At 60.6% G+C, this 18360-nt stretch overlaps 1 protein-coding gene across 1 annotated transcript; it reads right to left on the bottom strand.

Annotated features, from left to right (window-relative positions):
• Positions 1–1161: 1161 nt before the first annotated feature.
• On the bottom strand, positions 1162–15871 carry KAZALD1 (Kazal type serine peptidase inhibitor domain 1). The gene is made up of 5 exons (XM_075935599.1): positions 15683–15871; positions 11172–11773; positions 7599–7759; positions 3708–3855; positions 1162–2804 (listed from the first exon to the last, which is right to left on the bottom strand). Exons 2-5 carry the CDS (start codon positions 11671–11673, stop codon positions 2713–2715), a joined length of 903 nt encoding a protein of 300 aa, XP_075791714.1. The 5' UTR covers positions 11674–11773; positions 15683–15871; the 3' UTR covers positions 1162–2712.
• Positions 15872–18360: the final 2489 nt, after the last annotated feature.

Below are 18360 nucleotides of genomic sequence, written 5' to 3'. Positions count from 1 at the left end.
TATTCATGCCAGAGGTCAAGTCACACCATCTCTCGGCCACGTTCGAACTAGAAGAGGGTGTTTCTTTCCTAGCCAAAGCTGCTCGTATTTGACTCCTCAGGAAAGGGCTTGTTTGTGCCACGGACATGCGCACACACAGGCCCCTGCCAGCCTGGATGGAAACATCCCTCCAGCTGAGTCAATACGGTGAGAAGACCTCATCTAGTAGATTCTAGGGCATGCGGATCAGGCCTGTGGTCTGGCTGAGGTTTATCTTGGACAGGCCAATTCCAGGTACATTGCTCAGGGAGCAATGTGGAAGTCTTCTCCTTAAACATGGGAGCACATTGGAGAAGAGGGTTCTCTGGGCGTTAGCCCCTCGTTTCTCTCCCTGCTCCAAACGCCTGCACCCAGAATGGCGGGAGAGGGACGCATTCCTGAGCAACGTGAGAAATAACCTTGGATCCCCACGTACTAGAAGCTCAGAGTTGTGCCGCCGAAAATCGGGACCTAAGAGCAAGAGGCAGCTTGATGCTGGTGCTGTGCAGATGTCTAAGGCCTGATTCAGTGAGGCCGACAGCCACCATGGGGCGGAGCCTCAAGCAGAGGGGCGGGGCCAAGGGCAGTCAGCCCTTAGCGCCACCTGGAGCATGGCGCTGGGCTGTCCTTTACCCACCTCCCCACTGAGCTGCCAGAGCCCCGTGGACAGAAGGCCTGGGGCCTCTTTGAAAGTTTGCCCTCAGCCGCTCTGCTGACGCTGCCGACAAGGGGGTTAGGCCGGCTGGGGAGCGGGTCTGGCAATGCAGAGATCTCCCCCGCAGAGGCAGGCTGAGGCCCACTGGGCCACCCCACGGCCACCGGTTTGGATCAGTGGTGACCAGGGTTGCCAACCCACAGACATTTCATTTACGGACAAAATGGGAAACATTTACAGACAAATTTTTTTACGGACGTAACGTTCATACTATATTAAGACGACATATTATTCTCGTTATTCTCTTCGGCACAACCCATTCTTCTCGTAGATTTTGACATTGTAAACTTTAACGGTAAACAATATTAAATGACATACATTGCCAATGTGCTGACGCTAAGTCGGCGGGATACCGAAGATGATAACATCACGTGGGTCACGTGATCTCATCTCAACCACTGAGCTAAATAAACAACTAAAACGGCCAATTTCCGCTGCTCCGCAGTGAAATGGCTGAAGCGGCAAAGAAGAACTTTAATTGCTGTAGATTAATTGCCGGGTTTTGAAATTGTATTGCACTTTTACAACATTTACAGACACCTGTTGCCGACTTTACGGACATGTCCAATTTCGGCTAATTTTTTACGGACTGTCTGTAAATGTACTGATGGTTGGCAACGTGGGTGGTGCCGTGGGATTCATCTCAGCCAGCATCCCCGGAGGGAAAAGCAGCCACTGCTCACTACCCCAATGCCCCATCCCCGGGCCAGTCACAAGAACATCCTACCTTACCCAGAGGGGCTGTTCCCTTAGGTGAGTGTAAATGCAGCCGCCGCATGATGCATTGCGCTCCTGTCTCGTCCCGGTACCGTGGGCAGCCGCACGGCATGGCTTGTGTCCCTCTGCTCTGGCAGATACCCCGTGGGCTTGCTGCATTGTGGTGCCGTAGCCATGCAGTGTTGCGTTCCATTATCGTCCCTCCACAGGGACTAGGAGGAGGGCCTGATTCCATGACGGACAGGGTGGGGGGCTGCACTGGCCAGTCGACCCGGGAACCACTAGCCACTGAGGCTAGGGACAGCCCTGGTGCCGTGGACTGGCCCTCTCTGCCCCACCTTCCCCAGCCCCGGCCGGGGGGAAGAGAAGAAAAGCCGTGCACCCGTCAGAGAAGGGAAAGGGTTTAATACACTGGAGAGCGTCTCACCCAGACCCGGGTGCCGATCAAACCCGCTCCAGCTGCAGACACCAGCATGGCTCCAGGCCGGGCTGCCACAGTCTTGGGGGCTGGATTCCAGCCCCCCAGCTCAGGGACCGGCTGCCCTGGTTGGTCCTTACAGTGACGAATCCCTAATTGGGGAAGCCAGTTGTTCCGCTCCCGGAGGCTCCGATATCGCTGGCCGGGGGCCACTCCCCCTCTTTGGAAAGTGGCCCCGAAGCGCCCCAAGACCAAGGGGCAAGTTGCACCCCAGGATTTCCAAAGAGCCCCTCCTGCCGGGTCCATCGGGGCCTGATTTGGTCCCAGTGGGCGGCTGGGGAGCGGCGCGGATGATTGGTGGATCCTTGTGTAGGGGGCGGGCTTGCGCTCTGGGTGGGCGGGTCCTGCACAGCTGGGAGCCTGGCCCGGCTCCCCATGGTCTGTTGGGTCCCGTTTGCTGGGGGCCCCCCCGCCAAGCCGGCACTTCCGCTGAGCTGCTCTGTGCCGGGCGACGCTCTTGGCACGGCTCCGGGTGCATTAGGGGTCGTCTCTTCTGGGAGCCACTAAACAGCTACTAATCCCCCCCCCCACCCACCCTCCTGCCCCCTTCACCCAGCAAAGGGATGTATCCAAACATGACCCCCCCCCCCCTGCAAAAAACCTCAACCCAGAACTGTTCCCAGAAGGCGTCTCCATGGGGGGCTGCTCAGGGGAGCTCCCCAAACCCACCCCCAGAGGCTCACGAGGAAGGGGACCCGGTGGCCAGGGCCGGGGCAGAGGCAGGCCGGTGGGCGAGGTCTCCAACCTGGTTCCCAAGCTCAGTCCCAGCCCCCCGCTGCCGCCGTCAGTAATAATCCTCCGACTCCTCGCTCTCCGCGTCGTCCTCGGGACCCGGGCGCGGCCTGGGCAGGGACAGCCCCGGCATGGTCAGCTGATCTGGAAGGACAGCACGAAAGCCCGGGGGCAGAGTTCTATCTATCCGCCGTTGCTCAGGGCCTGGGCCCCTCCACCGCCCCCTGCCCTGGGGGCTGGGTAACCCAACGGCCCCGTGGCCTCATCACCCAGCGGCTAAACCCATCCCTGGGCTGACCCCGCTGCCGCCAGTGGAGTTTGGCCTGGGGGTCGGTCGGTGCCCAGAGCTCAGCACAATGCGGAGCAGCTAACCCACAGCAGTGGGTCCAGAGGCCGGAAGAAGGTGCAAGAAACCCCCCAAAGGACAATGCTGGAATAACCTGCCCCGGAAGGTGGCTCCTTCCTGACCCCTGCCGACGAGCGGCTGGGCGATGCCCTGAAGCAGGAGAGTGTCTAACCCTTCTCTATAAAAACTAGCATATTCATTCTGATCTCGGCTAATGGAACCGACGGCCGCACGCTTTCCTTATGCGCGCATGCACCCCTCATCTTGCCCAGCTCCCCTGGGCCCCCCATGGATCCATCCTTCTGTCCTTTGGCCCTAAGGGCCCCCATTTGTCTCCCAGGATCGAGCCGGGGTAAGACGTTGGCCGGGTGTGTGTGATGTCCACGTCATGTGGCTGAACGGCTAAAGGATAACAGCCTACTACTGCTTGAGTGACTGGCGCGCCACCCGACTGGCGGCAGTGCGCTGCTGCGGAGTTGAAAGTCCCCGCACATGGCAGAAGGCGGACCCACAACCCACTCCCCCAACCCAGCTCCCCCAGCAGAGTGGTCCGGAGCTTAGCAGCGACCCAAAGGGGCACCCCTGTCGCGCTTTGTGGTGGCAGCTGGTTCGAGATGGCCAGGTGTCCCGCCCGCGTAGAGAGGAGGGCAGAGCACAGCTCCCTCCAGTATGGTGGGGGGCACGGGGGGTCGCTCACTTACCGGGCGTCAGGACCGTCAGGCTGGCGAGCGCAGCCGCCTCCCCGACCCTGTTCCTGGCGAAGCAGCGGTAGGTGCCCTCGTCCGTCACCCGGACCCCCTGGATCTGGAGCCAGCCGGTCACTTCGTATTTCTGGGGGCCACCCCTGAACTGGAACCAGACACATTCCGCTAGCAGCAGCGGGAGAAGCCGGCGGCAGCTGGGGCCCAGCTGTGGGAAGCCGCCCTGCTGTCCCAGGCTCAGCACCCAGGAAATGTGGCCTCCTGTCATGGGGCCAACCTTCGCCCGCGTGTCATTCCCAGGAGGGGGAATTTGGCCCATTGGCATCATTGCAAACAGCAACATGCCACCAGCGCCCCGATCTTGCGGCTCTAGGGTATTGTGTTACAAAGGGCTCCCCCTAGTGACCTGGGAAAGGGGGTAGCTCGGTTAACGCCACAAGGGGCCCTTGGGTGGCTCTCCCGGGCAGCTGCCGTGGTGTGAGGGTTTCTGGAGGAGCCAGGTGAAGGAAGGGCTCTCGGACTTTTCAGTTTGGAAAAGAGGAGACTGAGGGGGGATATGATAGAGGTCTATAAAATCATGAGTGGTGTGGAGAGGGTGAATAAGGAAACATTATTCATTAGTTCCCATAATATAAGGACTCAAGGACACCAAATGAAATTAATGGGTAGCAGGTCTAAAACTAATACGCGAAAGTTCTTCACACATCGTGTAGTCAACCTGTGGAACTCCTTGCCAGAGGAGGCTGTGAAGGCTAGGACTATCACAGAGTTTAAAGAGAAGTTAGATAATTTCATGGAGGTTAGGTCCATAAAAGGCTATTAACCAGGGGATAAAATGGTGTCCCTGACCTCTGTTTGTCAGAGGCTGGAGAGGGATGGCAGGAGACAAATCGCTTGATCATTGTCTTCGGTCCACCCCCTCTGGGGCACCTGGTACTGGCCACTGTCGGTAGACAGGATACTGGGCTAGATGGACCTTTGGTCTGACCCCATACAGCCGTTCTTATGGCACAGAGGGCAGTCTGGGAGCCAGGTGTCCAGGAGCAATGCCTTTGCAACCCCCCAGTTCGGAGACCCCCATCCCGGAGCTGGGCCCAGCCTCCCCATGGACAGATCAGCTGTCTCGCAGCGGGGACAGATCAGCTGTGAGTGTGGGGACAGCTGCAGCAGACAGGCCCTGGACCCGCATGCCCCTCAGCCAGCTGGCCTGGAGGGAACAGATGCCCCGGGGTAAGGGAATGGGACAGCCGCTCAGCTTCGTGTGGGTGAAATAAAGCTGAAGCAAGAGGCCTCGGGCCTGATCCAGACTCGGCTGCCTCCCCACGGCAACTTGTGTGGGTCTCCCCCGTCGGTCATTAACACAACGGAGCTATTAAACTGGCAGTCCAAAGAAGGGTCCACAATCAGCTAAGGATCCGGCTCGTCTCCATCTCTGCAGCTGACACTTCTCCGGCCAACACAAGCCTCCTTTAAGAAGCGCTGCAAACCTCTGTCTCTCCTGCATCCGGGCAGCTTGTGAGACAGCAACCGCCGGGAGGGGAGGGGAGGGGCGGGGCGAAGCAGATCTCCCCTGAGATCTCCAAATCTACGCCCTGTTTCCCCTCCCTCAAAAGCCCCCCTTGCAGCCCCCACCTCTCCTCCGGGCACCGGCCGGATCTCACCAGGCTGGGACATACGTGTGCGGCCCAGTTGCAGGGTTTTTTCCTTGCCTGAGGTGGAAGAAGAGAACGTGCTAGATCTGAATTGCAGAGATGGGCTAAACTCAACCACAGAGGCTGGAGGATTGTAACAGTCCCTTTGGACCTACAACGGGAACGTCAGGCGTATCCAAAGGGGAAACGCGGCCCCGTTTTTGTCATCCAGGGGGATTAACCGTGGCTAGGACCTACCACGGGGAGTGGCGGATTTGCCTGGGCTGAATGTGTTAGTCCAACGCAAGAGACTGGGGGACTATGGGGTTAAATGGGCGAAATAATCTGGAGAAAGGGGTAAACAGGGAGGCGGCACACTTTACAGATGATCCCAAACTGTTCAAGCCAGTTAAGTCCAAAGCAGACTGTGAAGCGCTTCAAAAGGATCTCCCCAAACTAAGTGATTGGGCAACAAAATGGCAGACGAATTGTAATGTTGATAAATGCAAAGTAACGCGCATTGGAAAAAATAATCCCAAATGTACAAAAAACGATTCATTTAGCTACAGCTACTCAAGAGCGAGATCTTGGAGAACTGTGGAGAATTCCCTGAAGACGTCCACTCCGTGCGCACTGGCAGGCAAAACGCCAACAGAATGTGAGGACTCATTAAGAAAGGGATCGAGAATAAGACAGAGGACGTCTTATTGCCTCTGTATAAAACCATGGGACGCCCACATCTGGAATCCTGCGCCCAGATGGGGTCGCCTTTTTCTGAACTTTGACCAATTCCAAGAGATCTTTTTAGAGATGAGGCAACACAAATGATGAGGGTTTGGAACAGCTGCTGTATGAGGAGAGATTAATAAGACTGGGACTTTTCAGCTAGGAAAAGAGACGACCAAGGGCGAATATGAGAGAGGTCTGTAAAATCATGGCTCGTGTGGAGAAACTGAATAAAGAAGAGTTATTTATTCCTTCCCAGAACACAAGGTACTAGGGGTCGCCCAATGAAATGAATAGGTAGCAGGTTTAAAACAAACAAAAGGAAGCTTTGCTTTACACAACAGACAGGCAACCTGTGGAACTCCTTGCCAGAGGATGTGGTGAAGTCCAGGCCTATAACAGGGCTCAAAAAAGAGCTAGATAGATTTATGGAGGTTAGATCCAGCAATGGCTGTTAGCCAGGATGGGTAGGAACGGTGTCTCTAGCCTCTGTCTGTCAGAAGCTGAGAACGAGCGACAGGGGAAGAATCATTTACTGATTCCCGGTTCTGTTCACTCCCTCTGGGGCACCTGGCCACTGTGGGCAGACCCAGTGGGGCCATTCTGATGCCTTTATGAAATGGAAGGCGGCTATGAGGAGGTCAGACTAGATCTAACAGCCTTTCAGGCCTCCCTCTACGAAACTGCCCCTCACGCCCGGCGGAGACCACAGAGATGAGCTGGCTCCTACTCGCACGACAGCGTGCAACTGCCCTTCCCAGGCAGCCATCTTGTTACGACGCCTCGGCGATCGGGCCACAGCCGGCTTTCGACACGGTGATTTCTACGTGGCAGAGGCCCTGGCACCCTGCCGCCCGGACGGGAGGGAAAACGGACTTCCTAGGGGGGTGGCCAGTGCCTTTTGCATTGGTGAAACAAGGAAACACCTCATCAGGACCATGGGCCGGGTCACCCAGCCAGCCGGAGATGCCCCTTTGCTCAGCTGTGCCCAGAGCCAGGGCCCTGTTCCAGCTCTCCCCATGGCGACCAAACGTCCGGCGGGCGCCTGTTGTATTTCCTTCCCGTTGCTTCGCCCCTCTCTGGGGCTCTCGGCCCATCCCCCGCCGCTCCTGCCACTCCAGGGGCCGAGGGCGAGACCGGCCTGGAGCCCTTCTCATACCGGGGTGTGAGAACGCGGCCGGCCCACGGTCCGCCTCGCGCCCCGTTCCGGGGACAGGATCTCAGCCCTCCCCAAGCACCGGATGCATGGATGGGGCGGGAAGCGCTGGGCCGCCCGTGGGCAATATGGGGTTGGAAAGCCTCACCCAGAGCCCTGACGGGTGGTGCCTGGCCAGAAGTCAGGCAGCCACGAGTAACGTGGCACCTGGTGCGAGGGGCCCGGTGGGGACCGAGGGACACGGTGGCGCCGAGGGAGACGACCGCCCGTCGGCAGGCAGGAGGGACGGAGCAAGACGTTGAGCAGAGCAGGAGAAACCAGACCGTCCCGCTGATAACCGGGCCCCCCGCCCTCGCCCCGTCCGGCCGCTGAGCTCACCTGCACGGAGATGTGGGGGTCGTCCCCCGGCAGCAGGACCTCCGCCCCTTCCTTCCGCCACTCGATGGACGCCATGGGGTAGGCGAAGACCTCGCAGCCGAAGATCACGTCCTGCCCGGTGACGTTCCACACGTCGTAGGGGGGAGACAGGATCTGGGGCTCTGGGGACGGGACGGGATGGGGAGGAAAAGGCAGGAGGGGAGGGGAAGGAGAAGGAAGGAGATGAGATGAGATGAGGGAAGCAGGGGAGGGGAGGGGAGGGGAGGGGACCATTGCTTCATGGGATTGGCCAGCCCCTCGCAGGCCCAGCCAAATCCACGTGGGTCTGGGGCTGCCGTGGCCGGTCCCAGTATGTCTGGGGCCTCTTTCCCCACCTCAACACTCCTGTGCTCCCTCCATTGGGCCAGCAGGGGGCCGGAGCCCCGAAGCCCCAGGTGGCCATCCCCCTCCTACAGATAGCCACGGCCTTAGGGTTTTGGCCAACCCAGGACCCCATCGTTCCCAGGCCAGCACCTTATCCCCTAGGCCACGCGGGAAGCTGCCCCACCACCTTACCATCAGGGCGCCCCTTATCCACCCCTGTCCTAGAACACCCCTGCAAATGTCCAGTGACGGCCCTCCAAGACCGACACCTTTGTCTTCACCAGCTACGCGCTGCCCCTCGGCCTCTCGGATCTACACCCAGCGCCGCCTGCTGCCTAGCTCCCCGCCGCCCAAACCTTAGCAACCCCTCAGCAAGTGCCCCCCAAATCAGGCAAGCGGCTTCCTGCTCCTGAGATTTTGAACCCCAAGTCAAGGCTGGAGGCTTTTTGTTCACCTTCTGCATTCGGAGCCTTTTAGCTTCATGTTTTCAGGGGGGTTTTCTGCAACCAGAAGGGCCAGAAACTTGCTTTTGAAAAATATGAAAGCCCAGATCTTCCCCAAACCCTCTCAGTCCAGGAGCTGGGGCGTCAGGCGCGTTATCCCACATCACTGGCAACGCTGCACTTCCCTGGCTCGCCCTGCCGAGCAGCCGCACTCAAAACAATCCCTCGCACTTTTCATCCCTAGAGCTGCTAGGGCTTCACAACGGAGGTCGGCATTAATGGACGTCGAGGGAAACTGAGGCACTGAGGGCACCTAGTAAACTAGTGGAAGAAGCAGCAGATAACCTCAGGTCTCCTAAGTCCCAAGCCGGCCCCTGCTGACCTACCTCCCCCCCATCAGAGGTGGGAAATCAGGGATGTCCTAGGGCAGGGGTGGGCAATAATTTTTTGCCAGGGGCCACTTCGGAAATTTTTGAAGTGGCCCCAGGCCACACAGGAAGGGGCGGGACATCAAGCAGAAGGGGCGTGGCCACGATACTTCTGGGTTCCCCGCCCCCTGACAATGATTGGTCTGGGGGTGAGGGAGTGTCTTTGTCCCCGCCCCATTCCCCCAAGGTGCCCATGCCCCAGGTGTGGAAGGAGACGACCTCTCCAAGTCCCTGCCAATCTGACACGTCTCTGGGTCTGTGTTCAGGGGTGTTTTAAAGCGCAGGTGAAAGCAGCTACCCCCTCCATAGAAGACAGGAAGATGGCCATACTAGCCTGTGGGCAGCATGGGCAGTGGGGGAAGGTAGGGCTGGGAGAAGTGAGCCCCCAGACCCACCTCCCATCCTGCCCCCCCTCCCAAGGTTCTGCCCCCCAGAGGAGCCAAACTGCCCCTCATCCCCGCCCTGCAGCATGGGGAGGGCAGGCGCTCGGGGGGGGGGGGTAGCAACACTCCACCCCCAGTGCACCTACAGTGGGTGTTCTGGGGGCGGGGAGTGGGCGGAGCCAGGCTGGTGTTAGGTAAGGCAACGCCTCCCCTTGCCTAGCGTACCCACCGCCCTCGGGAGGCAGCATCTGGTTTCAGAGGTGCTTGGCAAAACCACAGGGCCGAAACCTTCCCCCAAAAGAGGGGCTCACACCCTGAGCTCCCCCCAACCAGAAGTTCCAACTGAACCCCTAACCCTTACCCATCCAAGTCTGCAAGGGGGGTCTCTGAGACCCACCCCTTTTCAGGCCGGGGGGCACTGCCTGTGTGCGCAGACAGCAGCTGTTTCGCTGCGGGAGATGGCGCTTTGGTTCTCAGCCCCCCAAGAGCCCCTGGCAGGAAGTGGGGAAGAGACCCGCGGGCGCTTGTTGCTGGGTAGATGCTTTTAAACTTGTCTGGCCGACAGAGCGGGGCTCGGCCCCCCGGCACCACCACACACAGCTCCACCTCCCCACTTCCATCCTTGCACCAAAGACAGGAAAAGGGAAACTGAGGCACTCGGGTTCTATTTTCGCCACAGCCCAATTTTCATGCCAGACTGTGGGTGCCCACTGGAGCATGCCCTCCCCGGCAGCAATCCAGGCGGCCTTTCAGCGGATGAGGGCGCGGCTGCAAACTCTCTCCAAAACTGTCTCTGCGGCCACATTCCTGTGGCGTGTCTGTGCCAGTGAATCCGATCACGCAAGATAAAGCAAGTTACCCGGGAGTTACTGTGAAGGGAATGACCCGTGAGGCACTTAGCATAGCGGGAGGCGTAAACGGCCGACAGTAGGTTTCAGAGTGAACACCCCCTACACTAAACGAGAGCAGACCCATTCCTTCCGTAGCAAGATTATTTCATTGCCTGTCTGCAGGCTCCAGCAGGAAACAGTTCAATGGAAGTTTCCGTCACAATGGAACAGGATAGAAACGTTGGGTTTTTTAATGACCAAAAATATTGGAAATATTTACCAAAAAAAACCCCAGCGCTAACCCCAGGCTATAGTGTAGAACACAGCATATTTCTCATGGCCAGCCAGTCCTAGTCCCCTGCCAGAACCTACCCTACAAACTAGAGACATTTTTTTAAAGCAAATTAAAACAAGTCATAAAACCAAATTAAAGCAGCCCAAATTCCGCGTTCCAGGAGCCAGTGGAGGCGCTCAGGAAGACAGAGGGGAGGGGCAGCTATTTTTCTTTGCACTGACAAGAGATGGGGAAAGAAGTCAGCATGATTTAAAGCTAGCCAGTAAAGAAACCAAGAATTCACTAACTCCTCTCTGGAATTTTCACATGTGGTTTGAGTACTAGATTCTGATCCCCCCCACCCCCACCCCCCTGCCCTCCTTGAAGCCTGCCGAACTTGGCTATAGATTTCCCTTGGGTACTTTTTGCCGTGCTATGCAGGAGGAACAGGGCAGCCTAGTGGTTAAATTAATGCGCTGCTACAAGCTTCCAGGGAGAGCAGGACGGTGTCACGTCATCTCCCCGTGCCTCGGTTTCCCATCTGTGCCTCAGTTTCCCATTGTTATGGGGACAGGCTTTCAGGGTGAGCAGGAGGGTGTCACATCATCTCCCCATGCCTCGGTTTCCCATTTGTGCCTCAGTTTCCCATTGTTATGGGGACAGGCTTTCAGGGTGAGCAGGAGGGTGTCACATCATCTCCCTGTGCCTCGGTTTCCCATTTGTGCCTCAGTTTCCCATTCTTATGGGGACTGATCTGGGGGCTGAAACGTTCCCCTGGGTCTGTGGCCATCATGCAGGGGGAGGCAGAAAGAAGGGTGCTGGAGGGGAAGAGAGTTCGACCCCAGACATTACCTGATTCACAGGGTCCCTCGTGGGCCACGGTGAGGTTTGCCTCAGGGTGGGCATGGAACACCTCCAGGAACTTGCAGATCTGGGCGTAGGTTCTCCCGTCGGAGCCGCACAGGGCCTGGCTGGAGCGGCAGGCACACTGAGGCTCGGGCACCTCGCCCTGCCGGAGGTCGCCCGCCTCCAGCTGGCATTCCAGGTGGTCGCCGCACTGCCCGTAGAAGTGGTTGGTGTTGTCCAGGTCGCAGATCTGCCCCTCCAGGTTGGCACACTCCCAGCAGCAGTCGCACGGGTCCCGCACCATCCCGGCCAGGCACCCCCGGGGGGTGGGGCACTCCTCCGGGCGGCAGGCCACGCAGCTCTCCCCTTCCTCCAGCAGCCTCTGCCAGCCCCGCTGCAGGTAGTCCGGCCCGCTGGGCAGAGCCCCGCCGGGCCATGGCAGGGCCCAGTGCAAACCCAGCCAGAGGAACAGGACCTGGGAGGGGGTCGGGCGGACAGCTCTGGACATTCTCACCGGCTTGCTGAGTCCGTGAGCCCGGGTGCCACCATCACTTAGACACTGCACCCGGGCGGCCTGTCCCTCTGCCAAGCCAAGATGCCACGGATGTCTGCGAGGAAAGAGAAGCGAGTTAGGCGGTGGCTAGAGGACCCAGAGCCTGGTGCCTCTCTCTGACCCCTCCGAGAGGTGGGGCTGATCCACATGCCGCGATATCCCACGGGCAGGCAGGAGGGGGAGGACACACGCAAGTGGGGGTGCGGGCTGAGACGGGACGGGAAATGCGATCTGCTCCCAGAGCTGGCACCGGGAGAACGTGCCCAGGCGTGCTCGGGAAGCCACCAACTAGGGATGGAAAAGTTGAACCAAGAAGCTGATGCTTGTTGGTTAAAATGGTCAAACTCCCTAGGGAGTGGGGTGCTGCCAGCAGTGGGGGCTATAAGCTGGCGTGGCCGGGAGCCCATGGGGCTGGGAGCTGGTGGACACCAGGATCCCGGGCAGCTGGTGGAAACCAGGATCCCGGGCAGCTGGGAGCTGGGGAAACCAGGATCCCGGGCGGCTGGGAGCTGGAGAAACCAGGATCCCGGGCAGCTGGGAGCTGGGGAAACCAGGATCCCGGGCAGCTGAGAGCTGGAGAAACCAGGATCCCGGGCAGCTGGGAGCTCATGGAAACCAGGATCCCGGGCAGCTGGGAGCTGGTGGAAACCAGAATCCCGGGCAGCTGAGATCTTGTGGTAACCAGGAGCCCGGGAGGCTGGGAGCTGGGGAAACCAGGATCCCGGGCAGCTGGGCGCTTGTGGAAACCAGAAGCCTGGGGGGCTGGGAGCTGGTGGGGCTTGGAGCCTGCAGGGCCGGTGAACTCGGCAGGGCTGGCAGCCCTGGGGCCATGTTCCCATGGAGCTACATGAACCGTGGAATATTTTTAGAAGTTTTTTACATCTGCGCCCTCAAAAGCCTGTTTCCTTTGGGGATGGGCGTCCATCTGATCGGCGTGGCCTGGCCGGCCCGCAGCAGCAGCGCACGGCACCCCTCGGGTTTCCAGCCTCGATTTTCTCGTGAGGAAGGCAGATGGGACCACGATGGGCGCTGGGTCGGACGTCCACCGCAGCCCAGGCCAGTTTCAGCCAGTGGCTCCTATGTCCAGCCGAGAGCCGGAAAGCCTCTGGGCCCGGCGATCCTCCTCCATCCCCGTTCCGACAGCCAACCCCGCTGCCGGCTAGAACTGGGCATCGCCTGCCCGCTCTGAGTCATTCTTCCTTCAGCGGGCGGCCATCGCTCACGTCCTGCTTTCATCTGCCATCTTCCTTCTGCCCCCGCCCACCCCCCGGGCAGGCTACTGCATCCAGCCGTGACTCGGTTGCCCCCAATTGTGCCTTCAGTAGACTACACAGAAGGAGCCTGGCGGCTCTGGGAGGGAGTGTGTTCTAGTGGTTAGTGCAAATGATTGGCAGCTTGGGCCAGCGCTGCTCTGATTGCCTGGAGCCCAGGCCACCCCTGGGTGCTTCACCTCCCTCCAGTAGGGGCCTGCTGCTCGAAGCCTGCATTGCGATCAGTAGGGAAGGCACTACACTGCTCGGATCAATGGACCCACCTCCTTAGGGGGACACAGTTGTCAGTATGGGGGGGGCGGGACCTCAGAGAGGCCACTCCTTCTCCCACGGGATCATAGAGACACGGGGGCGCCCAAACACCCCGGTGATGGGTGCCTGCCGTGTCTCCTGCGTTGTGTTTCGTGGAGGTGGGGGTGGGGCGTGCCACACGCAGAGGGGAGTTCCCGGAGCCACACGCCGGCTTCCACTGACTTTGTGGGAGTTTTTTGGGTGCTCGGCGCTGCTCAAAAAGCAGGTGCTTAGCTGGGGTTCGCTACCAGGGGCTGACCCAGCCCCCGGAGCAGGCCTGGCCATAGGGGAGTCCGCTCCACCTCGCCCTTTCTGTGTTACAGCTGTCACCGAGTGTCGGGGGGTCCCCGACCCTGCACCCCCATTTGTAGCCAGATGTGACGCTCAGCCAACAGGTAGAACAGCCGGGTTATTGGTCCACAGGGATAGGGTGTAGCACAGGATGGATGTTAACCCAGGGAGCAAGAGCAGGCAGTCTTATGCCTCTTGGGGAGAAGGGGTCCCAGGCCCTGCTCCCCCCTTTCCTGTCTAAAGCCCCTTTTCTTCTCCTACCCCAGCCGTGATGGACTCCCGTCTCGGGTCCGTCTCAGCCCTACTGCCCAGCCTCGAGTCCGCCCCCTTCCTGGGCAGGAGTTACCCCCCCGTCCATGTCTGGTCCTCAGGTGTCTGGGCCCGACACACATCTGCAGTGAGTCATGCTCCAGACAGGGCTGCAGCTCCTGGGACAGCGGGGACCACACACAACCCACAAAGCAACACAACCCCCCTCCATCCCAACAGCCTCCTTAACCCGGCTCCGCCCCCCAGGCAGGAGAGCCCCACAGGGGAGAGGCACCCCGCAGAGCCACGCTGAGCTCCCCTCCCCCACCAGCAGCTGCTCCTGCCAGAATCGCGCGCCCCTTCCCCTGTCGCCAGCCCTACTCCCCCCCCCCCCCAGGAGAGGAGCCGGCTGGGGCGGAGCTGCCTGTCTCTGGGCCAAAGCCGCTGCTAGATGCAAAGCCGGAACGCTGCTCCCTGCAGAGCCAGGCTTTGAATTGTCTCGGGGGTCCCCTGTGCTCTGACTCCACTGCTCCCCAGTTTTCTGCGGTGCTCCCCCTCCCCCAACAATTGGCCAGACAACCAAGCTGAAAGGCCCCCTCCCCTCGGGGGTACAGTGCAGAGGCTGACTGTGCGGAAACGGGGGCCCTCCGGATGCTTAACCGCAGAGCCCCCCAAATGCCTGTCCTAGGGGTCCCCAGAACGCTGCAGCCATATGCATGCAGTGCCGTCCCCATGCTGGGGGGTGCCCTCAGTCCGCTAGCTCAGCGGAGAATCCAGCGTGGTCCTTGTGACGACCCTATAGGCTGTGCTAGTCGCTCCGGTCCAGGGCTTCGGAGGGAGAGGACGCAGCGCGCACCTCTCTCTCGACGCCAGAGCGTCCGCTCCCACCTCCTGCCCCTCTGCCCCCGTCAGTAACCATCTCCCCTTCCTCCAGCACCTCCTCCCTGCCGGCCTCACAGCCCATCCCAAGTCTTGGTGGATGGACCCACCTCGCCGCCCCACCTGAGACGGGGAAGCGCTGCCATTCCCGCCAGACGGAGAGGAGTGTAGAACCCAGGAGTCCTGCTCCTTGATCCAACCACTAGCCCACACTCCCTTCCCAGCGCTGGGAGTGTAGGACCCAGGAGTCCTGCTCCTTGATCCAACCACTAGCCCACACTCCCTTTCCAGCGCTGGGGGTGTAGAACCCAGGAGTCCTGCTCCTTGATCCAACCACTAGCCCACACTCCCTTCCCAGAGTTGGGAGTGTAAAATCCAGGAGTCCTGGCTCCAACCACTAGCCCACACTCCCTTCCCAGCGCTGGGAGTGTAGGACCCAGGAGTCCTGGCTCCCTGCTCCAACCACTAGCCCACACTCCCCTCCAGGAGCCAGGCACAGAGCTCTAGACCCAGCCCCGCTCCTTCTGCCCACCAGCCACCCTGGCACCCCCCAGAGCCAGTCTCGCTTCCCACGGGCGGGCCGGCCTGGAGTTGGGGAGGGGCCCTGTTATATCAATCCCCCCCTCCATGGCCATAACCACCCTGCGGGGTCTCCAACCCCTTCCCCCATCGGTGCCCCCAGCCCCAGACACGCCCCCTTCCAGCCAGCTCCCCTGCTCAGAGCGCGGGAGGGGGGCGTGACGAAGGGGCGCCCTGCGGGGGTCATGGGGAGGCAGGGGACGGAGGCTGAGCCGCGTTCGCCCCGCGCTGCGCCCCGTGCGCTCCGGAGCCGAGGAGCGCAGAGGCCTGGCGGGTCCGGGCCGCGGCTGGGTCTCGGGTCGGACGGCAGCCTTCGGGGGCGGCTCGGCCCCCTCGGGGGGGCTTTGGTGCCTCCGCGCCCCGGCCTCCCCCGGCCCGTGGGGCGCAGCGGCCCGAGCGCTTACCGGAGCTGCCGGGCGCGGTGCCCCTCTGGAGCGGCGGGGATGCGCGGGGGCCCCGCCGGCTGGAGGCTCTTCCAGCTCGCCCCGCTGATGTCAGAGTGAAACGTGACTCCGGCCGGAGCCCGAGCGCTCAGCAGCCCGCCTGGAGCCCCGCCAGCCGGCCCGGCAGCTCGCCTGCTTTGCGCACGGCTGTAACCGGACACCCGCTCGCCCAGAGCCCCGGCTGGGGATACCTACCCAGCCCCCCGGCTGGGGAGGAGGAGGGCGCTCCGTCCGGGCTGACGGGGGCCTGGGGGAAGCCGGAGAGGTTCAAAGGGCCGAGGAGGGAGGTGGGGCCCTGGCCTGACCCCCGGCCCAGGGCAAACCACAGACCTCTCCCAGCCTGCCCCAGACAAGCTTGGGTATGGGTCCCAGCAGAGCTCGCTGGTGTGGGTGCAGCCAGAAAGGGCGGATGTGGGGGGGCGGGTTGGGCTCAAACCTGAGTCAGACTCCAGGCGCGGTGGTCAGTGGAGACAGCCCCCTGTGCCTCAGTTTCCCTGTGGCACAATGGGGGTAACAGGCTGCCCCGCCGCCCCAAGGGGATACATCTTGTGAAGATTCCAGGCACTCAGGCACCACAGTAACAGGGCCAGGAAACTATCCCACTGGCCACCTTGCAGACGGGATTTTAAACCGGTTTGGTGAGACCCAGGTGTGGACGCTCTCCTGCCAGTTCCACATCAGCTTCCTTCCCTTGAGCTCGGTCAGGATCGGCCCCCAGTGACGTGGAAACACACCACGCTTAAATCAAGCCAGAGCGGCCAGCCCCGGCGTCTGCTTGAACGAACCGGATTAAAAACCAGTGCAGGAGACAACAGCACAACTCTCTGGACATGTCCCTAGGCCGGGGCAGTGACCGGTGCTGGGCCTCAGTGTCAGAGGTAGAGACAATTCTCCATGTCTGGGGCTGCTCGGATCCAGGTTCATGTCCCTGGCAAACACCAAGGAGGGACAGGACTTGCTTTGGGTGGCGCCTGGCAGCTCAGGGGGGCGACACTGGGAAAGGGGCTGCAGAGGCTAGCAAGGGGGGGAGTGACCAGCCCTGAAGATCTGTGGAACTGTCTGCTGCAGGATCCCCATGGTGGGGACAGTTCGAAGCGTCCCAGAGGGCGGGACTAGGTAGTGTCCTGAGGGAGGAGACTGAAGAGCCCTGTGCTCTTGTCCCAGCTGTGATGCTGATCTGCAGGGTGACCTTGGGCAAGTGCTGTCATGGCTCTGTACGTGCCTCGGTCTCCCCATCTGTCCAATGGGGCTGCCCATCCCGCCCTCCTTTGGCAAGTGCGTGGGGATGGAGGGGGACACAGCGCTGAGTTGCGATGTGAATTGTCCCTCTCTGATTCTTTGGCTGCTCACTCCTCCCTCGCACAGGCCAGCTGCCAGCCTCTGGGAGCAAGGGGAGAGCGCTCCAGGCAAGTTCAGCCACAGGGCAGGGCGTTTCGGGGACCCACCCGGCTTCTTTTCTTGCTTTGGTCTGAGTCCCCAAACCCCGCTCCACAGTCCCCAGTTCCCGGGTTTGCTCCGTCAGGCTGAGAACTCAGACGTGGTTTCTTATGGGGTTGAAAATACGAGAGGGGTCGGTTGGTTCTTTGTTGGGTTTTTTTTTACTTCCAAGCCCAGCTTTTCTGACCAAAATTTCCACTAGACCCACCAGCCACAAAGGTGTTTTCCCACCTGCTTTGCATTAGGGCCTCTTCCCTTCCAAGCGCCACTTACTCCAGTGGGCTCTGGGGCCTGCAAGCTGTTCTCTTCCCCCGGCCCCTCAGCCTGGCCCCATAGGGCTCAGCGCAAGCCCCCCAGCTCTTTTTGCTTCAGAGCAGCTTTGCCCTGGAGCTGCGATGGCACAGGATTGCCCCCGATCTGGCATCCCGGAGAGCTACAATGGCATTTGAGGGGCTCGAAGACAGCTCCTACATATAAATGTAACAGAGCGGCAGTATGGCCTAGTGGGCACAGCAGGGGACTAGCTGTCCTGAAGTCTACTCCTGGCTCTTGTCACCGTGTGAGCCTGGACAAGACACACTTGCCTTCCGGGCCTCCACTTCCCCATCTGTAAAATGGGGCCGTCAGGGCTGTGTCGGCAGATGGGGGTGCTGCTACAGCATCCTAGAAGCAGCGTGGGCCCAGATGGCCTGTGGGGGGTGAGCCGGGCCCACAGCTGCGGCATAAAGTCTGGTAGCAGATGCAAGAGACGGGGGGACAGGAAAGTCAGAAAGTCCCCCCCCCCCCCCCTTTGGGCTTTGTGGAAGGAAGTGACGGCCGAGCCCCAGACGCTAACTCCGCGGCTGATCTTCTGGGCCTCACCGCTAAACGCGTCGGCAGATAAGATCCCCAGAAGCCCCAGCACCCAGACATCCTGCCCAGGCAGACGGCTCCGAGAAACCACCCCCCTTCAGCTGTCTTTCATCCGGATGCACCAGGCAGCCCCCTTTCCGGCAGGGGGGCTAAAAGCTCCACCCCAGCTGAGCCTGGCCAGGCAGACAGGAACCCTTCCCCCGGTGGGGATCAGGCTCTAACCACCTGCCAGGGCCAGAGGCTCTTGAAGGCTCCAGGAGGAGGAAGATGGTCCCCGAAGGGCTCCGTGTTCCTGCCCCAGAGAGACGCAGGAGGTTGCTCTGTAGGGCCTCCGGGGGAGCCAGGCGTGA

The sequence above is a fragment of the Pelodiscus sinensis genome, chromosome 8 (genome assembly GCF_049634645.1).
Source record: "Pelodiscus sinensis isolate JC-2024 chromosome 8, ASM4963464v1, whole genome shotgun sequence".
In the NCBI taxonomy this organism is placed as follows: Eukaryota; Metazoa; Chordata; order Testudines; family Trionychidae; genus Pelodiscus; species Pelodiscus sinensis.
This window is presented reverse-complemented; position numbering and strand designations above follow the sequence as displayed.

Coding starts and splice junctions, on each gene's coding strand:
- KAZALD1 (XM_075935599.1), bottom strand. CDS start 11,673: ATGTCCAGAGCTGTCCGCCCGACCCCCTCCCAGGTCCTGTTCCTCTGG. Junction 3,856..7,598: donor ACCCCCACATCTCCGTGCAG/GTGAGCTCAGCG, acceptor GTCTGGTTCCAG/TTCAGGGGTGGCCCCCAGAA. Junction 2,805..3,707: donor CCTGACGGTCCTGACGCCCG/GTAAGTGAGCGA, acceptor CTGTCCTTCCAG/ATCAGCTGACCATGCCGGGG.